At 40.8% G+C, this 25,982-nt stretch overlaps 1 protein-coding gene across 1 annotated transcript in view; it reads right to left on the bottom strand.

Annotated features, from left to right (window-relative positions):
- The window catches only part of Thbs4 (thrombospondin 4), a 46,206-nt gene extending 22,922 nt beyond the window's left edge, over positions 1 to 23,284 (bottom strand). The window contains exons 1-7 of the mRNA XM_015497846.2: positions 23,046 to 23,284; positions 18,702 to 18,905; positions 5,353 to 5,600; positions 2,648 to 2,756; positions 2,183 to 2,265; positions 1,797 to 1,848; positions 1,382 to 1,584 (exon numbers count right to left, since the gene is read on the bottom strand). Of these exons, the coding sequence (XP_015353332.1) occupies positions 1,382 to 1,584; positions 1,797 to 1,848; positions 2,183 to 2,265; positions 2,648 to 2,756; positions 5,353 to 5,600; positions 18,702 to 18,905; positions 23,046 to 23,133 (987 nt within the window). The 5' untranslated portion in view covers positions 23,134 to 23,284. The remainder of the gene's footprint in view (positions 1 to 1,381; positions 1,585 to 1,796; positions 1,849 to 2,182; positions 2,266 to 2,647; positions 2,757 to 5,352; positions 5,601 to 18,701; positions 18,906 to 23,045) is intronic.
- Positions 23,285 to 25,982: the final 2,698 nt, after the last annotated feature.

Below are 25,982 nucleotides of genomic sequence, written 5' to 3'. Positions count from 1 at the left end.
AAAAATGATAAAAGGAAATTAAGGCTTCTAACTTCAGAGTTACCCATTGGATCTCTGATCCTCCAAACCTGGGTTGCCTTCTGTGGGTTTTGTTGTGTCACAGAATAATGCACCTCCAAGTCAAGAGGTCCTTAATGTGAACCAGTCCACTCCCAGTGTATATGCTTCCTGGTGTTCTAGCATGGAGTGTACAAATCTCTGTGAAAGGACTGTGTCCCTGCACCACTTGTAAGCTGGCTGTTAGATGACTCCAAAGGCATTAGCTAAGCAATTCAAATGGAAAGAGCTTGAGAAGGTAATGCCAGGGCAGATGCTTCTTCAGTAAGATGTGATCCTTCAGAGTCTGCCTGCCTTCGTGCCTTGTTAAGAAGTCCAGTGTTATTCTAAGGCTTCTGTGGTCTAGGAGATTGGTTTTGATACCTTTTATTAAAAAAAAAAACAAACACTTGAACTAATGTAAAAAACATGACCACTTTCTGCCCTTTCAAAAAGGAGGAAAATTCCAGCTCACAGATAAAAGCCAGATGCAGTTCTATGAAACACATGCAGATGTTTCTCCAATTAAGGGATTACTAGAGACCATCTTAGCTGCCCACAACTGGGGGCGGCGGCAGGGTAATGAGCTAAGCACTACCGTGAGCCTGGGGGAGCCCAGGGTGCAGCTGTGTCTCTGTGGTTCCCTGCATTTCCCTGTCTCCCTCGATCTCTCCTTTCAGCTTTCTTCTGGCTGGTGGGTGGGGAAGGCACATTTTGATGGCAGCCTTGCTACTTTCTATGGACACAGCTTTGCAATGAGACTAGTGACCGGCTAACCATGGTCCTGAAACCGTCTGCTTCTCAGATTCTGCCTGCTGATCAAACAGCCTGTATTAGCTGTATGTGTTCTCACTGGCTCCCTCCCTGAGCACTTCTGGATAATCACAGGTTACAGGCCTCCTGGATAGATCTTGGCATGAGATTCCCAGTGCTCCTCTATTTTAAGAGGCCTGAAGAAAACCATTATAACTCTTGAAATATACCCTTACACAGATCTTCCCCTCCCACATTTGCAAAAGCATGAGGAAGGCAAATTTCTATCAGACCACTTAGGAGAAATGATCAATGCAGATGTTGGAGCAGTAAGCAAAAAATCACAGCATTGCAACAAAGGGACTGGTAGACAAGTTGGAAACAGGAGAAATGGCAGCCACGGCTACAACTGGGTCCTGTGCCTCCTTTATCCTGATGCTTACTGGGTTTCAGGGTCTCAAGGATTCATAAGGAAGTAGTTTGTGATGCAGCCCAAGTCATCCTTTAATTGCTAGCATGGCTTCTTTGGCCAGAAGCTGAAGGGTGTGGACAAAGCTTAAAGAGTTCCTGCCCCATCTAAATGAACTTGTACCTCATCCACATCAGAGCAGGTGATCCCGTTCCCTGTGTAGCCATCAGGGCAGGGCCCACACTGGAAGCCATCTCTGGTATCAGTGCATCGAACGCCTCGGAAACATGGGTTGGAGTCACACCGGCGTGTAGGGCGTGTTGGGGGAGCTGGGGGTGCTGGGGGTACCAGCGTGTTCGGGGTTGGAGACTGAAAGCTGAGAGGACCTAGAGAAAAATAATAATTAGTAGGCTTATGCATCACTGGGGAACATACAGAATATAAAATGCAATTTGGGGTTTCCTGATAAGCTTTTCTTCCCTTCCCTCCAAAGACATGCAGACTAGAAACTCTGCACAACTCTGTGCTGGAAACTGTGGTCATGTGATGATCTGGATCACCTGACTCAGAATGGGCCACTCACCAGGGAGGCACTTACCACAAGCCTGGCATTCAGAGATGGTGTTTCTTAAAAATGATGTTTCCTTGACCTTTAGAAATGAGAAGTGGAAAACAGATTGAAAAAAATCCAGGAAGAAAGAATCTATGTGGAGCTGTCTAAGCACTTCTTATAGTCATGCTCAAGGAGTCCTTGATGGCTCCCACTTGTCCTGGAGCCATGTAGTGTTCATTGCAAGAGTTTCCCCCATTTCTAGAGCCCTTCTGGCCGAGCCCTGGGCTGGCAGGCTGTGTGGGGGACACCTGAGGTGTGGCTCAGGACATGTCGCTCTCCTTTCCTGTGCAAGCCCATAGCTTCACTGGCTTGTGCAGAGAGCTGCTCTGATAAGACTCTGGCTTTTTTTCATGGTATGTCCTGTTCATTACCTGCTGTCTCAGAAGATCCTTCACTTCTGCCAGAAGTTGGTTTAGTTGTGCCATTTGACCCAAGAACTGCCGATTAAAGTCCCCTGCAGGAATAGCAAAAGGTAAGGCATACTCATCCAGTGACGGTTATTTCTAAGTGACTCAAAACCCAAATGATTCCCCACCCAGAGAATCATCATGACAAGATTCAATAACTTGGAGTATCTGCATTTAATTTGGAGCAATTTATCTAATTTACCTAACAAAATAATGACAATGATGCTTCTGGTTAGTCTGAATTTGTGTGAGTTACAAAAATAAAAGTGCAATGAAAAGATTTCTTGCCCTTGGTTTTTCCCAAGAGCCTAATTTCTGCAGATATTTTCTGTTGGGCTGCTCTGATGACAGCCTGCCTTTCAGTCATGGGACCTAGCCCACTCAGGGGGCCTGGGAGATGGTCTGTGAAAACTGCCTGGGAGCCCATACCTGTGCTTGTTGCGGCCAGGGGCTCACTCTGCTGCAGGAAGCAGTCTTGCAGGCTGGCCACCTGGAACAGTGAGCCTCTAACCACCAGCTTCAGCTCTTCCAAGAAGTCCTGGAAAAAAAAAAAAACACATTCATACCACAGATTGCTGCCACTGTTCAAAAGCCAATGTGCTTGCAGACTCACACAATTTTCATAAAAGAGCAGCCCTGTATACCTGGATGCCAACATCTTACATAATTTTGTAGATTCGCATTTTTCTAAACCTTGTCAGTCTTATCCTTTTGACTGAAGCAAATATGGAAGTAGTCAGTTGCCTACGAAAACGCTGGCATCTAACTTGGTCTGAGATTCCATCAGGTGGCTGAGGGGAAGAAGGGCTGTTTTCCTTCATGGTAAGTGAGTTATTTTGTGGCAGGAGCTTCTTAAGAACTGTCTGGAATTTATTTACCAACTTTGAACTATAATAAGCTATTGATCCCAATTTTAAACAGTATTGTTTTTAGGATGTCTTGGCTAGAGGATTTTGCAAAGCCTCTGATTTCCCTGGGCTAGGAGAATGAATAAGCAGTCTATTCTATGATAATTAGGAAGTTGGCACCGGAGTTATATATTACTAGTTGATATCAATCATTCATCATTAGCCACAAACTCAATTTCCTCTTCCCTTTATCTTGTAATTTTTACTTATACTCACTTTTATAATATCTCTATATGACAGAAATTGTTTGTGTTAATTGCTAATGTGAAGTCATCATTCTAATTTTAGAAATGAGCATGCTAAGCATTTTCAAAGAAATTTTTGATTTGACTAAGATCTATGCAACACATGCTGTGTAAAAGAAAGTGTGTTGGACATCAGACTCTAGCTCCATGGAGACAGGACCATGACTGGTTCTGTTCACCACGGAATCTCTGATGACCAGAACAGGCTATTTGTTGACTAATTAATTTTGAATGAGAGAGAAGGTGACTACAAAAACCAAGCCTCTGTGGTCCCTGCTGATAGTTCAAGGAACACAGCTTTTGAGAAAGTTCTAATGAGTATAGATTCTCAAGACCTTGTCATGGATGACTTTTAGAAACTGACTTATTTGATGGTGGACACTAATTTCTGAAATGGTCAGTGACACAATTTCTGACTCTTATTTTGATTACTTGGTCTATTCAGAAGTAGTTAAACATATCCTGCAATTCATTATTTTTTCTTTGTATATGTCCACATTAAAAAGTTCTTCAAAAGTCACTGCAAAACCAAAACAACCCCACCCAAAAAAACCTTTAGATTTTAGCTTTCTTGGAATTTCTGCTTAAAAAATACTTTCTTTTCATTCAAGCATAAAATTCTAGGATCAGATTCATAGTTTTTAATATTACTATCTAAAACTTTACTGCAATTCTACTTGTCATGGAAGTCATTGCTTACACTCTGTTCTTTGTACAAAGGGTGTGGAGCAGCTTGTAATTAAAGCACATATAATGAAATAATAAAATACAAATAGAAAATGAGGATTAAGAGATAGGAGACAATAATATTATTGGCCACAACAAATAAACACAGTTATTCATTTTGGCATTTACTTCTGTACCAGATAAAATCTAAAAATTACGGCCAGATATAAATGATTGGAAAGGACAAAGAATACTAGTAGGAAACGAAGCATCTCTTAGCACAAAAATTCTAAAAGAAATGTATCCAGTAACTTCTGCAGCAAATGCAATAAAATATTAATAATAAAAGAACCATTGGCATGGCGTAGAAGACAGAAATGCTAGGATTTTTTTTTTTTTTAAAGAGCATGTAGATCTAAGTTGGCTGGCAGTTAAATTTCCTTTTTGCTAGTGCATTTTCTATCATGACCTATGAAAAATTAATTTTTTTTTGAGAAGGGGTTTCACTAAATTGTCCAAGGCAGCTATCTTATCTCTAACTTAGGGCTGGGATTTTCTTTAAAAAATTAAAATCCCACACCTGGGTACTGGGGATGGAACCCAGGGGCACTCTACCACTGAGCTATAATACCCCAACATTTTTTACTTTTATTTTGAGACAGGGTTTTACTGAATTGCTCAGGTTGTCCTCAAATTTGTGGTCCTCCTACCTCAGCCCTCCAGTAGCTGGGATTTTAGGGATGCCCCACCATGGGAGGCTTCCAACCAATCTTTTTCCTTTTTGTTAAAAACAAATAAATAGGAGAGGGAAGGAGGAGGTACTGGGGGCTGAAATGAAGCAAATTATATTCCACGCACGTGTGTCAAAATGAACACCACTATTATGTATAGCTATAATGCATAATAAAAACATAAAAACTAATAAATACTATAGAAATTGTGAAGACAGATAATCCTGTCCCCCAAAGGTGATTATTTTAATTTTAGCTATTCCCTCCTAACTTTATAATCTGAAAAGTTAACTCCAAAGAGTGCATTTTTCATAGGAGGCAGAAGCTCTCGACTTTAGTTTCATATTCAAATCAGTATTTTTCACAATACTGATGCCCAGGCACGATCAACACAGATTCTGATTAATTTGTCAAAGGTGGCACCCTAGCAGTTCCTCAGGTGACTCCAGTGCACAGCCAGCATTAGACCCACTGACCTGGAACAGGGATGAATCAACAAAACGTTTTCCATAACACAGGCCTTTGCATTCCCTAGGCCTCGACATTCCATCTTTCCCTTCTGGAGGATGGTTTGCGGTTCCTACCTGTGCTTTCCTCTGGAAAGTCCTCAATTCAACGGATTCAGGATTCTGGGAGAGGCCAGAAAAGGCTCTGGGGAGATTGTGAACTGAATCCACTTGGGTGCAGTCCAGGTAGAGCTCCACAGAGCCAGCTCCTCGCTGCAAATTGGTCAGCCTCAGGAGCAGCCTGTGCCGCCTCCCATCGGCTAGTTGCAGGTTATTGAAAACCACCAAATGGATCTTCCCATCATTCTTCAGGTAACGGAGGATGGCTGGAACCAAGCACAGGTCAGTGAATGGTGTGATAAAGGGAAAGGGGCTAGTTCTGTGCTGAGCAGCCTCCTGGTCACAAGGCTAGGTCACTGGAAAGAGGTCAAACAAGTTGATGAATACTGATTCTCCATCTTTTGGGTGCCAGGTGCTGTCACAGACACTGCAAGGCAGGAGCACTAGAAGCCCACTCTCCTCCTCAGAGTATTTTGTGCTGCTGGGGAGAAAAACAATACTAGAAAATCTGAAAACAACACAACTCTGTATAGTGGCAAATACAGTAAGAGAGTAGAACCCTACCAGATAGCAAACTAAAATCCAAGTAAGCTCCTTGGGGCATGAATGCATTAATTTACCAAACATTTACTGAGCACTACCATTGGTGAGACTGGGTGTTATCCTTGGTTGCTTTAAATATTTACTATCCCCTCATTGCTTTAAATATTTAATTTCTCCTCATGAAACTGGAATAACTACAGATGAGGAAAGTGAAGCTGAGATAAGTGAAAGAACTCAAGGACATCATGAGTGGCAGGACTAGAATTTGAACCTATTAAGCATGGATAGGCCTTTGTAAGCATATATCAAACAGAAGGCTCCTCAGCAGCCCATCCCTAAACTTAACAATGCTTTAGGAAAACAAAAGGTATCAGTGACTGCAAAAGAAGGAAAAGGAGGGAAATCTACTACCTTACTTTCTGTTCTTTTTTTTCTCCTTCTCCCTATACAGGTAGCTACCTGTCTTCTTAAGTTCACTAAATAAAAGTTGAATTTTAAATTCTGGTTTTCATTCTTGTTTTTTTTTAATTAATTAATTAATTAATTTGTTTTAATTTGTTATACATGACAGCAGAATGCATTTCAATTCATAGTATTCAAATGGAGCACAATTTTTCATTTCGCTGGTTGTACACAAAGTAGAGTCACACCATCACAAAGGAGAGTCACACCATCACACCATTCGTGTCTCTTCATACATGTACCTAGGATAATGATGTTCATCTCATTTCACCATATTTCCTACCCCCATGCCTTCTCCCCTCCTCTCCCTCCCCGTTTACCCTATCCAAAGTTCCTCCATTCCTTCCATGCTCCCTCCACCCCCATTATGGATCAGCATCCACTTATCAGATAACATTTGGCCTTTGGTTTTTCTGGGATTGGCTTATTTCACTTAGCATGATATTCTCCAATTCCATCCATTTACCTGCAAATGCCATGATTCTATTCTCTTTTAATGCTAAGAAAAATTCAATGTTCAACATCTCTAGCAATTAAAGAGATGCAAATCAAAACTACTCTAAGATTTCATCTCACTCCAGTCAGAATGGCAGTTATTAAGAATACAAGCAACAAAAAGTCAACAAATAAATGACCTTACATTACATCTCAAAGCTCTAGAAAAAGAACAACAAATCAACACCAAAAGCAGTAGAAGAAAGGAAATAATTAAAATCAGAGCTGAAATCAATGAAATTGAAAGAAAAGAAACAATTTTAAAAAATCGACAAAACAAAAAGTTGGTTCTTTGAAAAAATAAATAAAGTTGACAGACCCTTAGCCATACTAATGAAGAATATAAGCAACAATAAGTGTTGGCGAGGATGTGGGGAAAAAGGCACACTCATACATTGCTGGTGGGACTGTAAATTGTTGCAACAACTCTGGAAAGCAGTATGAAGATTCCTTGGAAAACTGGGAATGGAACCGCCATTTGATCCAGCTATCCCACTCCTCAGTCTGTACCCAAAGGACTTAAAAACAGCATGCTACAGGGACACAGCCACATCAATGTTTAGAGCAGCAAATTCATAGTAGCTAAATTACATAACCAACCTAGATGCCCTTCAATAGATGAATGATAAAGAAACTGTGGTATATATACACAATGGAATATTACTCATCCTTGTTTTGTATTCCATTATTGTCCTGAACATATTGGGCCCTGACCTAAAGTCTGGTCCTGGAAGCTGATCCTTTGCAAAGGAAACCTATTGGCTGAGGCTTGTGAGAAAGAAGATTAAAGTTATTTGCTTCCAAGATCTTAGTGAGACTAGCAAAACATTTCCAGGTCCATCCACAGGTACTACTCTTAAACCCAAATTCATTGCTAGACACAAAAATCCAAGATGTTGTAGATGTTGGCTAGCTAATGTGGTAAACACATCATTGTGGTTCTAAAGGTCTGAGCTAAAGCTTTCGGTTGCCTCCAAATGGAAAAGCCTGAAATTGGTAGAACTGATCTGGAGGGCAATTTGATGGTGTGTATCAGAACCTTAACTATACAGATCCTTGGCCCAGCAAGGTCACTTCTAGGGATTAAAACTTAAAAATATTTACTATCTCCTCATTGCTTTAAATATTTAATTTCTCCTCATGAAATTGGAATAACTACAGATGAGGAAAGTGAAGCTGAGATTAAAAAAAACAGAAAGAGAAATAAAGAGAAAGAAGCACCAGTTGTATTGATGAACATTCATTTCAGAAATATTTGAAGCAACATACATCTAAAAAGGGAGGATTGGCTACTTATTATTATGGTGTAATAATAATGAAATGGAATATTATGTGACAGTTACATATTAAAAGCACAAAAAGATATCTCCAGGATTTAGCTAAATGAAAAAAGATTATAAGTCACTATAATTTCCTTCAGAAAAATCTATATGTACTATATATTTATATATTTAAAAAAAAAAGAAAAAAGAAATGTATTACATACATATGCCTGGATGATGTTGCTGTCAATCTGTATGATTTGTGACAAGTAACTCAGACCATCTTTCCTCAAATGCCTTTTTGGTAGAGTATAAATGCCAACTTGGTGGTGCCACGTGGACTAGCCAGCCAAGAAGACCTGATTATGTTGCAATAATGCCAAAGAAAAGAATCACTAAGACTTTCTGCACATTTGAGTTTCTAGGTTCATTTGATTTTTTTCCATTTGACCAGAGTCTGAAGATTGTCAGCTGACATCAGGTTCTGTGACAGAGAGAGATGGAGGCAGGAGGAGACAGGAAATCTTCTCTTACATCTACCTAGTCCCTGTCACATGCTTCCTGAGAGCAAAGAAATGGAAAGACCTGGCAGGACAGACTAGCTACAGGATTGTCTATGATTATGCTATAATAGCAAGTTTCCTGAAGCGTCAGTAAGACTTAAAGAAACAGGGTCTGAAAAGAAAGAAAACAATGGATGGGGGAAATTGGCACGAGAAGAAATCATTAAGGTATTTCTAATCTGGGCTATAGCAGAATTTTTACTCTTTTGTTTGATATTAATTGCTAAGAATTTATAATAGTAGCTGCCTGACTGGAAATTGGAGACATCCATAATAACCAAAAAGAGGGAGAAGTTGAGTCCAAACATAACCACTAATTCAGATTTTTTTTAAAACTTCAATTACTTTACTATTTAAAAATTTTGCAAATGCCTGGAGTTTTTCTAGACCAATAAAAATACCACTTGGACCACCAAACTTGAAATAGGTCAGCACATATTTATTCAATGTCTCCTCTTTCTAGTTATGGCAAATACTTCTGTTCCCTATATTCACAGTTTAAAATGATATACATAGGGACTTAAAAAATATTCTTGATTTTCCTCCCCAAACTGAGATTTCTGTGAAATCTCAAAAGGAAGCACATTTTTCTTTCACTTGCTGCCTACTGTTAACAGGGCCTTCACAGGGCACATGGGCCATGGTTTATTTTCATAACCGAATAGCAGAGTTGAATTTTATAAATAGCACTAGTGCAGTACTTCATATATAGCAGGTGCACATTAAGTATTGTGAATATGAACTTTCAACGAATAATTAAATGTGTTTAAAGCCTTTCATGTAGAAAATAAAAAGGGTTTAATTTCAACAATTCAACATTTGTTCCAGGTAGCAAAACCTACTCTTGTGTTTGCATTCTCATTTAAGGGAATTCTGTGCTTCTGCCTTGCTTTTGGTTGCAACGCAACACTCAAATGACAAATTCCTTGGGCTCCTAGATCTTGTGACAACAGCAAGATGTGGGGAATAAAGGAAAGAAGACTCATGGAAACTTCCATCTTCAGTTAGCAGACAAATTATCAAGTTCTTTGACATTTACCATTCTTCACACTTGATCCAATAATTCTCGTTTCTCTTATGGCTTCCATTTTTCATTTTTCTGTTTTATTGCAAATTCCTTACTTCAGTGCCTCTACTTATTTTATCCTCAGAACAGTAAGACTACCCCAGAGGGCAGACAGACGCCTGCTCACTTAACGTGTTCACATCAGTCATACTGAATCTGGAAATAGCAAGAGCTCTGGCTGTGGAACCAGTGGCCTGCTGGATGGGAGTGTCCCTGACCTTCTGGGAGGCAGCCCAAGGGGACAGGGAGAGAAGGTACATGTTCCCTTCTTCTCCACAGCCCCTCTTCCCAGGGTTCACCTCACCCCATCTTAGCCCAACACCCACAGAACAGAGAGAACAAAACAGAAGAAAATACCACAGAGGAAGAACACCATCATTACAGCCCCCAGCAAATTGAGAAGCCAGTCCCCCATCACCGGAACCACCACACCTCCTGACTCCACCACACCTCTGCCATGTCACCACCCTGGGGAGGGCTGTGGTCAGGAAAACCCCCTGGATACAATTCTGTTTCTTTAGCTACAACACATTCAGTTTGCAAGCTCGATTTTCACTCACAACCAGCTGAACAAATCTGCTTGGTGATTCCAGCCTGCCTATCCTGCAGGTCCACTACCAAGAGCACAGCCATACTGGACTGGAGAGGAAGGCTGTGGGCCAGTAGGAGCTCTGGTTGCAATGGTGTCTCTGCCGCTACTCTGCTCCATCTCTGGGTTTCTTTGTTAGATTCCTGCCCCACCCACTGTGGGTCTCTTCTGCACAGATTTTTGGTACAGACAGATTGAACTTCTCCTAGGACCCTCCTGATTAAGCTATTGCCTTCTCAAGCAAGTTCACAAACAGGCAAACAAAATTCTTCAATGATTCCCTAGTGGTTTCTAGGTAACATCTCTACTCCTCATCCCAGAACTGTCTGCAATCTCTCCACCAGCTCAATCACCCTCCACATTGCAAAGTCTGTTTCATACTACTTTTCCTCCATGTGTAGCATCTGAGAGCAACCATACAACTATTTGTGGAATACAAAAAAAAAAAACACATAAATTCACTTATTCACTTTGATTTTTGCAACAACTTTTTTTTAGATGCAGAGATGTTTTCTATTGGTTTATTTATAGAAATCATTTACCTCTAAATTTAGCATCTTTGTGACCTATTTTATGGCACTGTCCAAAAGCTGTATTTCCATGCCAGGGCACCAGGCTGACACAGGAACCATACAGCCCAGCCTGACTGAATACAATCTCAGTGACTGGCAGGCAATGAGGAAGCAAATCCAAGTAATAAAGATTTGAGGTGTTGCTATCTCAGGAAAGAATTTTAAAAGGTGCTTTTTGAAAAGCGAACCTGGTAGTCAAAAATATTACAAAATGTTGAATGTCAAAGCACTGACGCAGGGTGCTAGCTTTAAAAAACGAAATGAAAGTATTTTGTCTACTTGAGCAAAGAAGTTCAGAGTGACCTGGACTGCAGGCACCATGCTCAGAAGGTAGTCTGGGGCTTCCTGCTTTGCTTGGCAAATGACTTGACTATTTGGCACTTTTAAAAATTGGCATCATTGTCAGTCTTTCCTCTTCTTTTAACATAATTATACATTTAAAAAAATGTCTTCTTGCTACTAATGTCTTTTGTGATGGATAATCTTGTTTGCCTTTGCTTATTATCTTTATGTCCTAAACTCTAGGTCTTGGTGACTTTAGTACTTTGGAAATACATACAAAAGGTAAATCAAATAGTTTTTCCTGAAAGTACGTCAAGTAACTTCTAGCTGTGATAAATGCAGCCTATTTCAAAATTTTCCTGTAACAGTTTGAACAAATATAAAGTTTACAGAGTACATATATACACACAGAGCAAACAAACTACCCAGTGAAAGAAAACCCAGCAATTATATTAAACATCTGTGGAGGTATTTTTTGTTTTGAAAAATTATGAGACTCCTCATAGTATGCAACTAGCTGGTAGGTGACAGAGCTGTGAGGTGCACAGAATCTAAAGGTCATGTTATAGACAGAAGCTGCAAAGCAATTTCTTAAGCACCTATGGAACCTTTATAGCCTTAGTAGAATCACAGAATATTAGTATTATAAGTCATCCAGCTTAATATTTCACTTCACAAATCCCTTCAATAAAATGCAGCCTCCACCAGCACATTTCCAGTAACAAGGAGCTCATTACTTTGCAGAGAAATCCATTTCATTTTTGGATGGCTCTCCAAGATTTTCCTAATATAGAGCCAATATCTGTTTTCTCTGATTTCCACCAATGGATCCTAATTTTACTCTTCTGAGTTATAGACAGATTTAGTCTGATCCTCATTTCAAATGACTTTCTTCAAATACTTTAAGGCAACTTTCATACCTGTCCTGTTTTCTGTCTAGCTCCTTTATTCTCCAGTTCCTTTAGCTTTTTCAACTTGGATATGATTTTTAAAAACATGGGGTCCAGATGGGTGCTGTTTTCGTGACTCTTCTCAAGGTAGTCTCTGACCTGTACATGTCCCTGTGAAATGTGTGCAGGATTAGATGCAATATTATGATTGTGGTTTGGATAATCAGAGTACAGTGGGACTATTAGTTCCCTTAACCTGGGCACATGTGTGCATTAATGAAACCTAAAATAAGAAGACATTTAAAACGGTTTCATTGCAGTCTCTTTTCATTCAACAAATCTTTTTGAGCATCCGATATGTGTCAGGCACTGTGCTCAACACTGATTGGTTTTTAATGCTGTTGAACTCTTAGGTTAGATCTCCCACAACGTGTAGTTCTGCAAGTTTTCAACCCCAATGGATTTATATTTTTGTTAAATTTCATCTGCTGGATTGGGCCCACTGTACTATCTTAATATTGATGATGGTATTCAATATATTCAACTCAATTTTCTAACTTCATCCCACTTGCAAATGCAACAATACCATCTTTTTAAAAAAATACCATTTTAAGTTATTGTTTAAAAGTTCAATAGAGATCTTGTCAAAAGCCAATAGATATGTGACTATGAGACAACTCATTAACCCATAGAAGTACTATTATCTAGCTCATTTAAAAATATTATTCAGAAAGGTATAGAGAGTGACTTCATAAGATTCTTTTCTGAAGCTAAAAAACACTATACCCAGAGCACCTTTTTGATCTATTAGCTTAGAAACTTTATTGAAAAAAAAAGTTTGGTGTGACATATTCTTAGCAACCCCATTTTGCCTTTTAAAAAATCCTAGATTTCTTTTCCAGGCAATCCTAAAATACATTGATAATAATACAAACCTCTGGGGGTTTGTCCTAAAGTTCACTAACCTGTGGTTTTCAGAATTCACTTTTCCTCTCTGATAAAAAGGGAAACATTTGCCTCTCTACAGTCTATTCTCTGTGATTTCTAAATGTCACCCATAGTGGCTCCACTATCACTTTTTTTTACTAAATACCTCAATATATAATTCACTGGACAATTATACTCCCTAAAGAAATGGAGTGGATTTTTTTCTTATCACCTCTTCTAGCTTGGGTTTTTGTTTTCTTTTAAGCCATTCTTGACAACTCAAAGAATGTTTCATTGATGGGTAAGACAGAAACGAAAGAGCTATGACTTATTGCCATAATTTACTAATTGTGCTCCACATGGTCCTGGCAGTAGGTTTATTCCTTCCTTACTTCTCCCTATTCTGAACATAGCTAAAAACATCCCTTTTATTATCTTATGTGTGAATCACTAACTTTGACTCAGTTAAGTTTCAGTTTCTCTGTCCTAATCATTATAATTTTGTGTCAAGTTTTAAATTCTTTCCATCTTCTGCATATGACCACTTTGAAATTGAGCTCATTCAAGGGTGTCTCATAGGAATGTTTTGAAAGTTAAAAGGGAAAAGGAGTGTTGAGCTTTTATCATAATCCTGACACTTTTAAAGGCTCAATAAATGTTGTTATTAATGTTTGAGGATCCTCATTTCCCCTACTCATTACTGGGTGCAGAATTCTTATTTCTAAACTCTTCCATCTCTCTCAAACTGTGTTTCTTTAGCCTGCGGTCATCAAAACCACTACTCTGAACAATAAGACATCGCCTATCCTTAGGCTGAGCAGTCTGATTCTATTCATGACAGCAAATGCTTGGGGTTCCCTTCACCTCCACAGCATCAAATTGTCCTTCTGTGACAACTGAATGAAGACTAAGGAAGCAATTCTTCCCATTTTCTTTTTCTGAAAGGTTAAGCTACCATCAAGGAAAGTCTTTTTTCTTTGGAAGACAGTTGCCTAAGTAGCAGACATTGATTGGTCTATCTATCTTTTATCCATTCATCCTATCCTATTTAAGAACCTGGAATTTTTATTAAGCCTCATAGCCTAAAGATTATTATACCTTACAAAATTCAGTTCTTGTAATCAACCTGGGATGTAGCGATTATCATCTCCACTTTAGAGATGATAACCCAGGGCTAAGAGAGAATCAGAGAGGTACTCAGAGTGACAAGCTAGTAAGATTTCTAGCTGGGACTCAAAACCATGAAAATAACTGCAAAGCTGTCTCCATGCCAGATACTAGACAAACATCAACCATATCCAGCCAGGTGGTTTTTGTAATATGTTTATTTCTGTCAAGATTTTATTATCTGCATTTCTAATAACTACAGATCATTTGTACCAGAAATACTCTTATATTCCCATCCAAAAGTTCTTGAGCATTCATTCATTAACAAAGCTTATTTTGAGCACTTACCATGTACCAGACACTGTGTAATTTCAGAATTTCCACAGTGGTATACACCTTCTTTAACAAACAAGTCTGCTCTTCTCAGCCTCCATTTATTCTATCCAATCTGCTCAGGAACCACTTCTATGTTCAAGGCAGTGTACCTGGACCCCTATACATACAAACTGCTGCAGCAGATGCAGAAAGAAGTTAAGGGGGCTGGAGATATAGCTTAACAGGTAGAGTGCTTGCCCTGGGTCAATCCCCAGCACCACAAAAGACAGATGGACAGACAGACAGAAAGAAAAGGGATGTTGAGCCTCCCTGTCTTGAGGGAGCTCACAACCTTTTGGAGAGAAGAACCAGACGTAATTCAAATACAAGGTAAACTAAGACTAGTGCTCTCCTTAAGAGATGCCAGGTCATACAAAGAAAACTATCCAGAGGTGTTGAGGTGGGTCTTGAATGTGTAGGACTTTAGTATCTGGAGATGGGGCAAGTCATGTACTGGGGAGGGCAGGGGACAAGAACATAAGGTTGGAGAAGGAAAGATGGCATTAGTGGAACCAGGAACTGCATGAGGGACAAAAGGAAAGGCTGGTGAGGGTCAGGCAGTGGAAGCCCTGAATGCACCTTTTTCACTAAAGGTCTCTGGGGTCATGTGTAACTTAACTGAAATTATGTTTTGCAAGCAATAATGAGGTGGCTGTAGGTGGGATGGCTTGGAGAGGGTGAGTGTAGAGGGAGAGTACAGTGGCAAACATTCTCTGCAGTCTTCTTCATTCGTTCTACTTTAGGTTGTTTCAGGAGCTCATCTGGGACCAGACAGTCCAATCCTGCTCTTTGATACCATCTGTGAAATCATCCTCCTTTCTCTCCCAAGTCATGAACTTGTTAAAGTCTGTTAAAGGGAAAGCTTTTATTTCCTACTCAGGTATTTAAAGCCAGCAGAGATACCTTTGGATTTCTTCTGACTGCTTCACTGTTTTCCATGCAAATCAACCAAAAGCCTGATCAGCTGAGCCTCAGCCAGGTTAAATGACACCTGGAGCTCACTATCCACAGAGCTATCTTCCCCCATCCTCCTTGTGTCAGTATGGCCACCACTGGACACCTCCATGGGGAGTCATAACCACATACCACCTCTCTTCCTTGGGCCTGATGAACCCAGTGACTTCTCTTTATTGTTCTAGTCACAATGGACTGCTGCTCATTCCCAGAACTGCCTAGTACTTATCCTACTGTTCCAGTGACATAACTTCTCTATGCACATTCTTCATCCCTCCAAGATTTAATACTAGTATCAATTCCTTTGTTTCCTGAGAATTCTGGATTCTTCTGGGCTCTTTCTTTCCCCTCCACATTTTCTAAGAATCTTCTATCTTCTCTAATAATTTGGGGAGGGGTATTAGCTTTCCATTACTGTGACAAATACCTGAAAGCAAAAACTTAAGAGGAGGAAAGGTTTATTTTGGCTCATAGTTTCAGATGTTTCAGTCCATGGTCTGTTGACTCCATTGCTTTTGGGCCTGTGGGGAGGCAAAATATCAGGGCAGCGGGTATGTGGTAGAGAAAAAGCTGCTCACCTCATGATGGCCAGAAAGCAGTGAGAAGCAGAAAGAGGCCAGGGTCTCAATATCCTCCCATGGGCCTACCATAAGTGACCTAACTTCCTCTAACTAGGCCCCACCTACTAAATGCTTTACCAACTCCCAACAACACCACAGGCTGTAACCGAGCCTTTAAGCACATGGGCTTTTGAGGTCTAAAACCATAACAGGAGGCATTCATCAACATTTTCATCTTCTCCGGTAAAGCTTCAATCTGGTATTTGGAGCTGGTATTCACAGCTGCAACACATTACCGGTGATTCTCCAGAGGAAACACACTAAGAGTCCCTCACTCATTGATCCACCTGCCCATGTATCCAGTGTTACTCTTGCCTTTATAGAGGAGACGGAAAGCATCAGTTTGAAGAAATTTGCTTCCTTGTGTTTCCTGATATCATAGTCTCTCCACCATAGCTTCACATAGACTGGCCAATTTAGAAATAGAAGGCAAGCTGCAGAAAGGGTGAAATGTTAGGAGCAAAGTTTATCCCTGTACTGAGAACCTTCTAGCCATTCAGTTGAATGAGTTGAGGAAAAAAAAAATCCTTCCAATGCATCTGAAGTAGTTTAGTAAGAAGCTGCTGACTTACAGCTGAAAAGCAGTGATTTTACAGCTCACAATGGAGTAGCTGGATGGTTGGGAAGTGAGCAGTTCCTTCTATAGATGTGAGGCAGATAGCAGACAAATCACCTTTCAGCTCTAAGGACAGGCAAAGGAAGTAGGAATGGCTGACCTATCTGCTGACCATATCCCCAGACACCATCATTACCCAAGGCCTCATCACAGAACTGAGAGGCCATGAGGTATAGACAGAATGCTGACTTGGGAACAGGCGGAAGGAAGGATGGGAAGCGTTGGAACTTGACCTAAAAAGAGGGGTTCAAGTCCCATTTCTTTTTGCTTTAACTCTGTAGTCCTATGAAAACTAAGAATTAGGGATTTTTTTTTCAGCTGCTAAGTCTATAGATTAAGGGTTCAATCATGAGGAGAATCCAAGAGAGTGTCTACTTTAAGAAGCAGCTTAAAGAAATATAAAACCCAAGAAGAAGGCCTAGTCCTCCTGTTTTATTAAATGCAGGAGGCAGCCTTATCTGTCACATTCCTCTATAAACAGGAACAGGTGTTGTCCTTAGGGAGCCGGTGGAGGGGAAGAGGATAAAAAACAGCAAACATTTTCTTTGGGAGTCATTTCTTAGTACTTGTAGCAACTCACTCCGACAGCAAAACAGACAACAGCAGAGGGATCAAACAGGTGACATACCTGTGTAAACTGGCGTAAAGCAGGCAGAAAAGAGAGCTTTTCATTCTGTTCTACTGGTTGAGAGGTATTTTCTCCATCAAGGCTAGCCAGGTGATTATAGAGCTGGGAATGAGTTCTGCTCAGCCACAGGCATCCAAGGGAACATAAGAGTAGTATGGATGGTCGCTACAGAATAAATGTTTGTGTCCTCACCATCAAATCCATGTACTGAAGTCCTAGTCATTGTGGTGGTGTTTGGAGGTGGGGCCCTTGGGAGGTTACTAGGTCTAGATTAGGTCCTGAGGGTAGAACCCTTGAATGGGGTTCATGTCCTTTTATGAAAGACATAAGCACCTTCCTCTATCTTATTCTCTCATCCTCTCTCTCTCTCTCTTTCTCTCTCCATCTCTCTCTCCATCCCTCCCTCTCCCTCTTCCTCCCCACCCTAAAGAGGATACAGTGAAAATATGGCCATCAGCAAACCAGGAAGTGGCCATTAACAGAACCACATCTGCCGGCACCCTGACCTTAGACTTCCCAGGCTCCAGAACTGTGAGAAATAAATATCTGTTGTCTCAGCCATGATATGCTGTTAGAGAGCCTGAGCCAAGACAATGGCCTAATTATCCTGGGTCTTCTCTCTTCCAGAACCCAGATTCAGAATAACAAGAGAATGAGACAATGTCAAAAAGCATCTTGGCCACAAGCAATTTTCCTTTTTGGCAATGCTGGGGATAGAATCCAGGGCCTTGTGCACAACAGGCAAGCACTCTACCACTGAATTATACCCCTAGCATTGGTCTTCATTCTTTTTCCCAGTATCACCTCCTCTAATATAGGTAAATGTACAAAAATATGGCACTGAAACAAAAATGAACAATGGGTGAGAAAAAAAATTGTTCAAGGGAACCATTTTAGGGAAAGTAGACCCCAGATCCTGGAATAGGAGAAAGGAATAGGAGAAGGGGATTTATTTCTTTTTTAATTATTTTTTGCATACTGGGGATTGAACCCAGGGGCACTCTGCCACTGAGACATATCTCCATTCCTTTTTGGCGGTGAGGGTATCAGGGATTGAATTTAGGGGCACTCAAACACTGAACCACATCCCCAGCCCTATTTTGTGTTTTATTTAGAGACAGGATCTCACTGAGTTGCTTAGCGCCTCGCTTTTGCTGAGGCTGGCTTTGAACTCTTAATCCTCCTGTCTCAGCCTCCAGAGCCACTGGTATTACAGGCATGCACCCCCGCATTCAGCTTCCCCATCCCTTGTAATTTTTTTTTTTTATTTTGGGTCTCGCTTAATTGCTCAGTCTGGCCTTGAACTTGTAATTCCCCATTTTCATCCTCTTGAGTTGTTGGGATTACAGGCATACATCACCATGCCTAGCCTGAAAAGGGGATTTTTAAGAAAGTAATTTCTGCAAATTTGCTTACCTTTGTTTAAACGCCCCATCACAGTAAATTCAAAATATTTGCTGTTGTCAGTTGAGGAATAGAGGCCGAAAATGGTAGCTGAGCTTTTAGTCTGTAGCTTGAAGGTGGAGATCACATATAGCTCGTTCAGGGTGGGATCTGTCAGGACTGGTTGCAGAGCACTTGGGTTCAGTCTCTGACTGGAGGACGGAAGAAGGTCAAAGACTGGAGAGAAGGGGAAGAGAAGGTAGTCAGCAAAAGATTAACTCGGGGGCAAACATTTGTGTGTGTGTGTGTTTGTGTGTGTGTGTGTGTATGTGAGTGAGCCATTGGACAGTGAGGTACAAAATAATGTAAACGAATCTCTTGTCATTTTTTTCACATTGCCAAACTCACAGTTCTTCCTTGTCCCTTTTATAGTGTTTGGACATTTGAAGTAGAAGAAATATCACACAATATTCATCACTGGTTATAGCCCTTAAGAGGAGACTAAATTTGCAAACACAAAATTGGATTTGGCTGAACAAGTGGCTTTGAAAATGCCCACTAGGAAAAGCACGAAAGGCTTAAAGTACAAGAGGGACAGGTGAGAGCGTCCAGCTCGTTATTTTTCTCATGTCCTGAAGCAGTGAATTTTCATCGTGGCGTCCCTTATGTACCTCCCAGACCAGAACCAATTGCATTTTTTTGGTCAGTGATAAATGACAGAGAATTCAGCAGAAAGCATGGATATGTGGTAGATACAGTATCAGCAGAATGATTTGCTAGCTTGGTGAGACCTAAGTGCTCCCTTTGTGCCTTTACAATTCTTCAATATTTCTCTGTTAAGAAAAATCCCAATGTGGAAACAAAACAAAATGATGTGGTTTCTATTTCTTGACTGCATCCTCATGGATGCAGTTGGTCTACAAAAAACTGAAATCTGCTTTCGTATTTGTATAAGTTGCTTTTGATCAAGCAAGCAGCACTTTTTCAGTAAAGTTTTATAGGAGTCATGAAATCTATGAGAGAGCATATCCAGAGCTATTTAAAAGGCAAAGGTCACATTTGGATACTATTCACTAGAAGTTATTTATAATTTCTGTTAGTTTATGCAAATATGATTTGAACAATTCCAAACCCATGGGAACTTCAGCACCTAGAGTTGTCTCTCGGGATACAACAACCTGGTTATTAAAAGGGTGATATTGATAATATATAAGAAACTCTCACAAAGCAACACCATGATAAGCATCCTAATAGAAAATTAGACAAGGAACACAAAAAGGCAATTTATAGAAAGACTCAAATGACCAGTAAAAATATAAATAAATGTTCATATGCTTATCTAATGATGAAGGAATTGCTAATTCAAACAGTAAGATATTACTTTCACTACTAAATTGGAAGAATAATAAATGCAATAATGCCCAACTGTTGGTGAGGGTTCAGGGAAATGGACCCTCTTATCTACTTAGTAAGACTTGAAACATTTTGAAGACAGTTTAAATAACAATATCAAAAGTCCTAAACACTTTGACATAGCCATTCTGCTTATTAAGGGAATAAAGGATAAAACAGTAAGTGTTTTAGGTATTAGGATATTTGCCATTAGTGATAATTCTAGAATTTCTATTTTGGAAGGAATTTTAGGGAGAAAATCTAAGTGGAAGAGATGGGGATCCTGAAGCTCTGTTGGCATTGGACTTTGTCATGATAACATAAATTGTTCTTAGCAAAGAAGAAAGACTTGACAGAGGTTAAAGGAATGGTTAGTACCAACCCAAGCCCATCCATGACACCTCAAGTGTTCTATAAATAACTATTCACAATATTCAAATACTAGAAACAACTTAAGCGAATTACAAACCTTGGTATATTAATTTTCTTCCTAAAAGCACAAAACCATCTACTTTTTTAAACACAGCTATGTACTTACAGATGTGGAAAGATGTTTATGATAGATGAAATATAAAAGTTATAAACTATATGTGTAACATGATCCAATTTGTGTTACATATTCACACAGAAAAAATATTTGAAGTGAAAAACAATATAACAACATGTTAAAATTAATAATAGCTATCTTTGGTTTGATAAGTTTTTTCCTTTTTTGCTTATTCAATTTCTACAATGAATACCCATTGCTTTTGTTATGAGAAAAAAATGAATAAAAGTTCTAGAACAAAGATGGAAAAAAACAACAACAACCAAGCTACTTAAGAATGTCTATTCTTTTAAAAAGACAATTTGTCTTCCAACTGGAACTAGATGGTTTCTTTCACATTTACCAGAGAACCTTACACAATAATGAATTTACTACTAGTTGTGTTGGAAAGCAGGCTCTCTCTGTGTTCCTTCTAGTGCCTCACATCCCCAAACCACGAAGACAGCTGCCTACTATATTTCAAAAGGCGAATCAGGTTTTTTAATTTCCAGAGAACAGGAAACTACATTCCCATCCATGGGGCAGAAGGGAAATAAGGTAATGTGTTTAAAAGTCTCATTCTGAACAAGGCATCTTCAGAAAAGAGATGTGTGTTCAAGGTATGAGACTTGCAATCAAAAAGAACTCTGGTTCTCTTGATTCTTGCTTCAACTTTGATGCGGTTCATAATTTAACTCAAGTTAAACTTGCTGTATTTCAATCTGTGTGGTTCATCCGATCCATTTGCTGCTCTCTCAAGAGGTAGAGTTAGAATTAGTTAGTAATGACTTTAGAGAGTGTTTTGAAAAGGAAATGAGATACTACCATTTTCTATTAGTGTTATCACGTTTTGATAAAAGTACCAGAATCCAATCATAATCCTCTAGTATTAGAGGTAAAATTACAGCTACCAATGAGCCCAACTATTATGGCATGTAAATCAAATACATTCTAATTTAAGACTAGCAATGCAGCTCAGAGGAAAAAGGAGATAAGCAAATTATCTAGCTGAGCTGATAACTGCAGACTAGGCAACTCAATAAAAAAATCTATCAGAAACTTGACTTAATCAGATCATCTACTTCAACTAAATTAACCAAATAATTTGCATTGTTTAGCCTGAATTTAAGTCTCCATAAAACTCTGATGTCTAAGAAACAGAATCTATATCTAAGGTATACCATGAAGTTGTGTGTTCAAATATCAAGAATTTATAGAACACAAAATATTATACCCATATGTTCAAACCTGCCAAATAACTTCTGCAATAAGAAAACTTTTGAGTTGTGTTTCAAAACTTCTGCTTTTATCTTCCTAGGAGCTAAGAATACAATCCATATTACAGACTACAGCTTTCCAAATATTTCGACCCAAACTAAAATTAGTGCAGTACCCGGTGAAGCCACAGTTTGGGGTTGTCTGATCTGGAACCAAAATGAATTATTTGGTGAAATGCAAAGTTTAAATGGTGACCACTGCAATGAGGAGTGAGGAGAGTTGAGAAGATCCTCACATACTTTGCTCTGGCTTCATAAGGAATAACAATTTTTACTTCAAGTGTTATCTCTTCCAGTTTTATCTCCTTGGTAATAAATCAACCCAGGCACCCAATTCAAACAGGAAGGTCACCCACCACTGGATAACCAGTCAGAGCCCCAAGCTCTTTCCTTGCTTAAATATTTTTTTTCTTCTGATTTTTACACGAAATTATGTTTAACATTAAGTGCTTTCTGCCCAGGGGCTATCAGCATCCCACCTCCTAAAGGGGTTGGAGAATTCCCCAGGTTTATCTTTTTAAACTTCTTATGGAATTTTTACCTGTTCATAGAAAAAGATCAGCTTTGTAACCCCTCTCTCAGGAATTAAGTGATCAAACCAAATTCTGAAAGAACTTTTGCTTTCTGGGATCCAAGCAGACTGAACAAAGGCGAGCAGAAAACAGGGCAAGGGAGTAAACACCAGGCCTTTCTCAGGGCTGTGGGTCTACCGTTTGGGGCGAACATGGATTCCCATAGTTTCCGCCCCGCCCAAGTGAAAAGACTTAGGATGCCAGGGTTGAGTAGAGGGAAAGGGATATAACGGGCAGAAACTGGCCTACCTACAACTTAGATTTCACCCTACACCAGACACCAGTTAGAGTTCTAGAACTGTGCGGCAAGCTCAGAAGTAAACCTCACGTCTTTGCCTACACCCAAAGGAAGTTTTGCATCTCTCAAACTATTGTTTAGATAATTAGTCTGATCTCAGGATAAATAATCAAATTTCAGGAAAAATTTCACCGCTTCCAATCACAATGTGCTTTGATTCTGGTCCCACAGGGGCAGAGGTGTTTGAGCAAGTCCCCCAAAGCAGGGTCGAACAGCAAGAGCTGGTTCCTCCACTCGCCCAGCGAGCGCAGGACGGTGGGTCCCGCGACGAGACCCGAGCCGGTTCTACGCTGCCGGCTGGGACCCACTTACCTTGGGGGGTGGCCTGGGCGCAGGCTCCTAGCCACGGCTGCAGGACCAGGTGCAGCAGGAGGAAAGCGGCTCCGCGCGGGGCCAGCATGTTGGCTCTCTCCGCTCTCCGAGGGGCCCGTAGGCGACAGCTGCTTTGGCTCTGCCTCAGGGTCCCCAAGTGATGCCCTGCCCCTGGGTCGGGGCCCCGCGGGCAGCACAGGTGGCGGGTGCGCGTTGCGGGCAGTGAGCCGGGCGCGGCGTCCGGGCTGCCGTCGGGAGGGCGCTCGAGTACCGGCTACGCGCAGCTGGGGGCGCTGGCGGCTGGGCTCGGTGGCCGCCGCCTGGAGCTTTATGTCCCGCGGTCCTGGGGGCGGGGGAGGACCGAGGCCAGGGCGGCCCCCTTGGCCGGGATCCTCTTTTGCCGCGAAGAGTGGGGGCGGCCGGAGCCGGGATCGTGGGCCGCAGAGGGAAAGGCGTGGGTGTGGGAGGAGAAGGAATGCGAACCCACAGAGTCCTGGGGTGGGCGCAGACACCTCCCGTGCTTAGGAGTGGGAAGAAGGAGGGTGGACAGTGGGGGCTGCGGAGGGAGGGAGAGGTGGGAGCACAGCGGGAGCAGGCTCGCGCTGGACAAGCATCTCTAGCCGGAGACCTAGACCCTAAGGAGAGAGGCCAAGGGGAGGAAGACACTGGTCCGCTAGTTTGGGGCACCATCGGTCCCCTCTCCTCTTGTACTCCTTTTGTTTTCTAAAATGAGCATCACTTGGACAGGCTTCCTATGCCTTCAGGGTTCTCTTTCTGTATAATCCCGAAGGCTCTCCAGGAAAATTCTGCCTCCTCAAGCAGTCCAGAGAGCTACTGGTTTCTCGAATTAAAGAGGGGTGTGTGTTTGCGTGGGGCGGGGGGCGGGGGAGCTGGGGATTGAGCCCAGGAGCATTGTGTCTCTGAGCTACATTCCCAGCCCTTTTAACATTTTGTTTTGAGACAGAGTATTGCTGATTTGCTGAAGCTGGCCTTGAACTTGCCATATTTCTGCCTCAGCCTACCAAATCACTGGTGTTAGAGAGCTGGGTCACCTTGCCCCAGCTCTACAGGCTCTTCTTGAATACTTCAAATGGTGAATATTTTTTTTCCTAGGTTTTGAGACATGAACAGTGGCATTTGAGAATTTTTGTGGTTTTAATTGAAATAAAACACATCTTAAGAAACCCATCCAGATAAAGTTAAATATAGGATGGTGTGGCAGTGCTTAATGGAGAGTTTATTTTCAGTCCAGTTTCCTACACCCTGTCTACCCACCTCTATTCCATTCTCCTTAAAAATTTTGTGTGACATTTTAAAGATGTGGTCCTAGAACTATAAGAGAAGGAAAGCACCTAAGTAATTAATGTTTCTTCTAGAATGATAAGGACTAAATAGAGGGAAAAAAATATTTGAAAACCAGTAGGAAATTTTTCTCTCTTTAACATCGCAACTAATGGAAAGGATCCAGACAAGTCTTTCTACCCCCATCTTTTATAAAGAATGTAATTTCAAGGCTAGGGTTGTGGCTCAGTGGTAGAGCAATCACCTAGCATGTGTGAAGCACTAGGTTCAATTCTCAGCACCACGTATAAATAAATAAATAAATAAATAAATAAATAAATAAATAAAAGGTTCATTGACAACTAAAACATTTTTTTAAAAAGAATATCATTTCAAAGTTTAAGAAGCTACCTGTTACAAACTGGGAGATTAACTCACCATTGTATTCCCAAACTGTGCTAGAATAATCCCTCACCAGTTATGATTCTGCTTGCAGCTAATAACCTGGAGATTTGTGAGCTATCTTCAGAGCCCTCTTCCATTTGGGGTCAAACACAGGTTAGCCAGGTTTCTTTTAATGTACATTATACTAAAGCCACTAGATGGAATGGGTCTGCCAATATGGGTCTGGCATATGTCTGCCAATGGAGAGCCTGAAAAGATGCAAAGGGTGAATGTACATGTTTCTATATTATGTGTCTGTTAACTGATAGAGTGGACTAGACTTACAAGACTTCAAACCCCCAAACTGTGTCCCAGGACTAGCCTGGGTGGGTTGGAGGGGTATCCAGGCTTGTGACCTGTGCTTCAAGCAGAATAGCTTTACTTTTGTATGTTTTATACAGTGAACTTCAGAATAAAATTTTCTTTGAAGAGTGGATATTCAAAAGGTTGAAAGCCACTATTCAGTGGCTCTCAACTGATTTGGTGTATCAGAATTTCCTTGGGGAGCTTAGGAAAACACATATTAGTTGTAAATGTACCAATATGTAACAACAGATCCCATCAGTATGTACAACTAAAATGTACGGATTAAAGATGGGGTGGGGGACACATAGTAGGTGCCTACAGGGAACAAAGGAAATCAAATATCAAAAGGAACAATTAGCATGTTATCTTGGGCTATAACTTACTTTGACACTTGAGACAGGACAACTTCCTAAATGAGTGACTGAGCAAGCTTCGAAGATACCTGTGTGAGTTCTTGCATGGTGTGCCACACATTGCCTCTTTCTTCTCACATCCAATATTCTGCCTTCCTCAGCATGGTAGCCAAAGTATGGATGAGATGGGAGACTGGATTATAGCAGAAGAAGGAGAAGGAGGAGGAGAGGAAGGGGAAGGAGAAGGAGGAGAAGGAGAAGGAGGAGAAGAGGAGGAAGAAGGAGGAGGAGGAGGAGGAGGAGGAGGAGGAGGAGAAGGAGGAAGAGGAGGAGGAGGAAGAAAAAAGAAGAAGAAAGAAACTAGAATTCTTTCCTCTCTTTGATCTGAATGAGTGCATCTTTGTGACTCTTGAAGGTCAGGTCCACAATGTTCTACCTTCTGCCCTAGGTCCAGATACTACCTCATGGTTGCCTGTTTGGCATGTCTGTTCTTCTATCGCTTATATAACCACTTCCCTGTACTAAATTTCTTCTGTTTAAAATACCTACGTTG

This window comes from Marmota marmota, unplaced genomic scaffold, assembly GCF_001458135.2.
Source record: "Marmota marmota marmota unplaced genomic scaffold, marMar, whole genome shotgun sequence".
NCBI lineage: Eukaryota > Metazoa > Chordata > Mammalia > Rodentia > Sciuridae > Marmota > Marmota marmota.
This window is presented reverse-complemented; position numbering and strand designations above follow the sequence as displayed.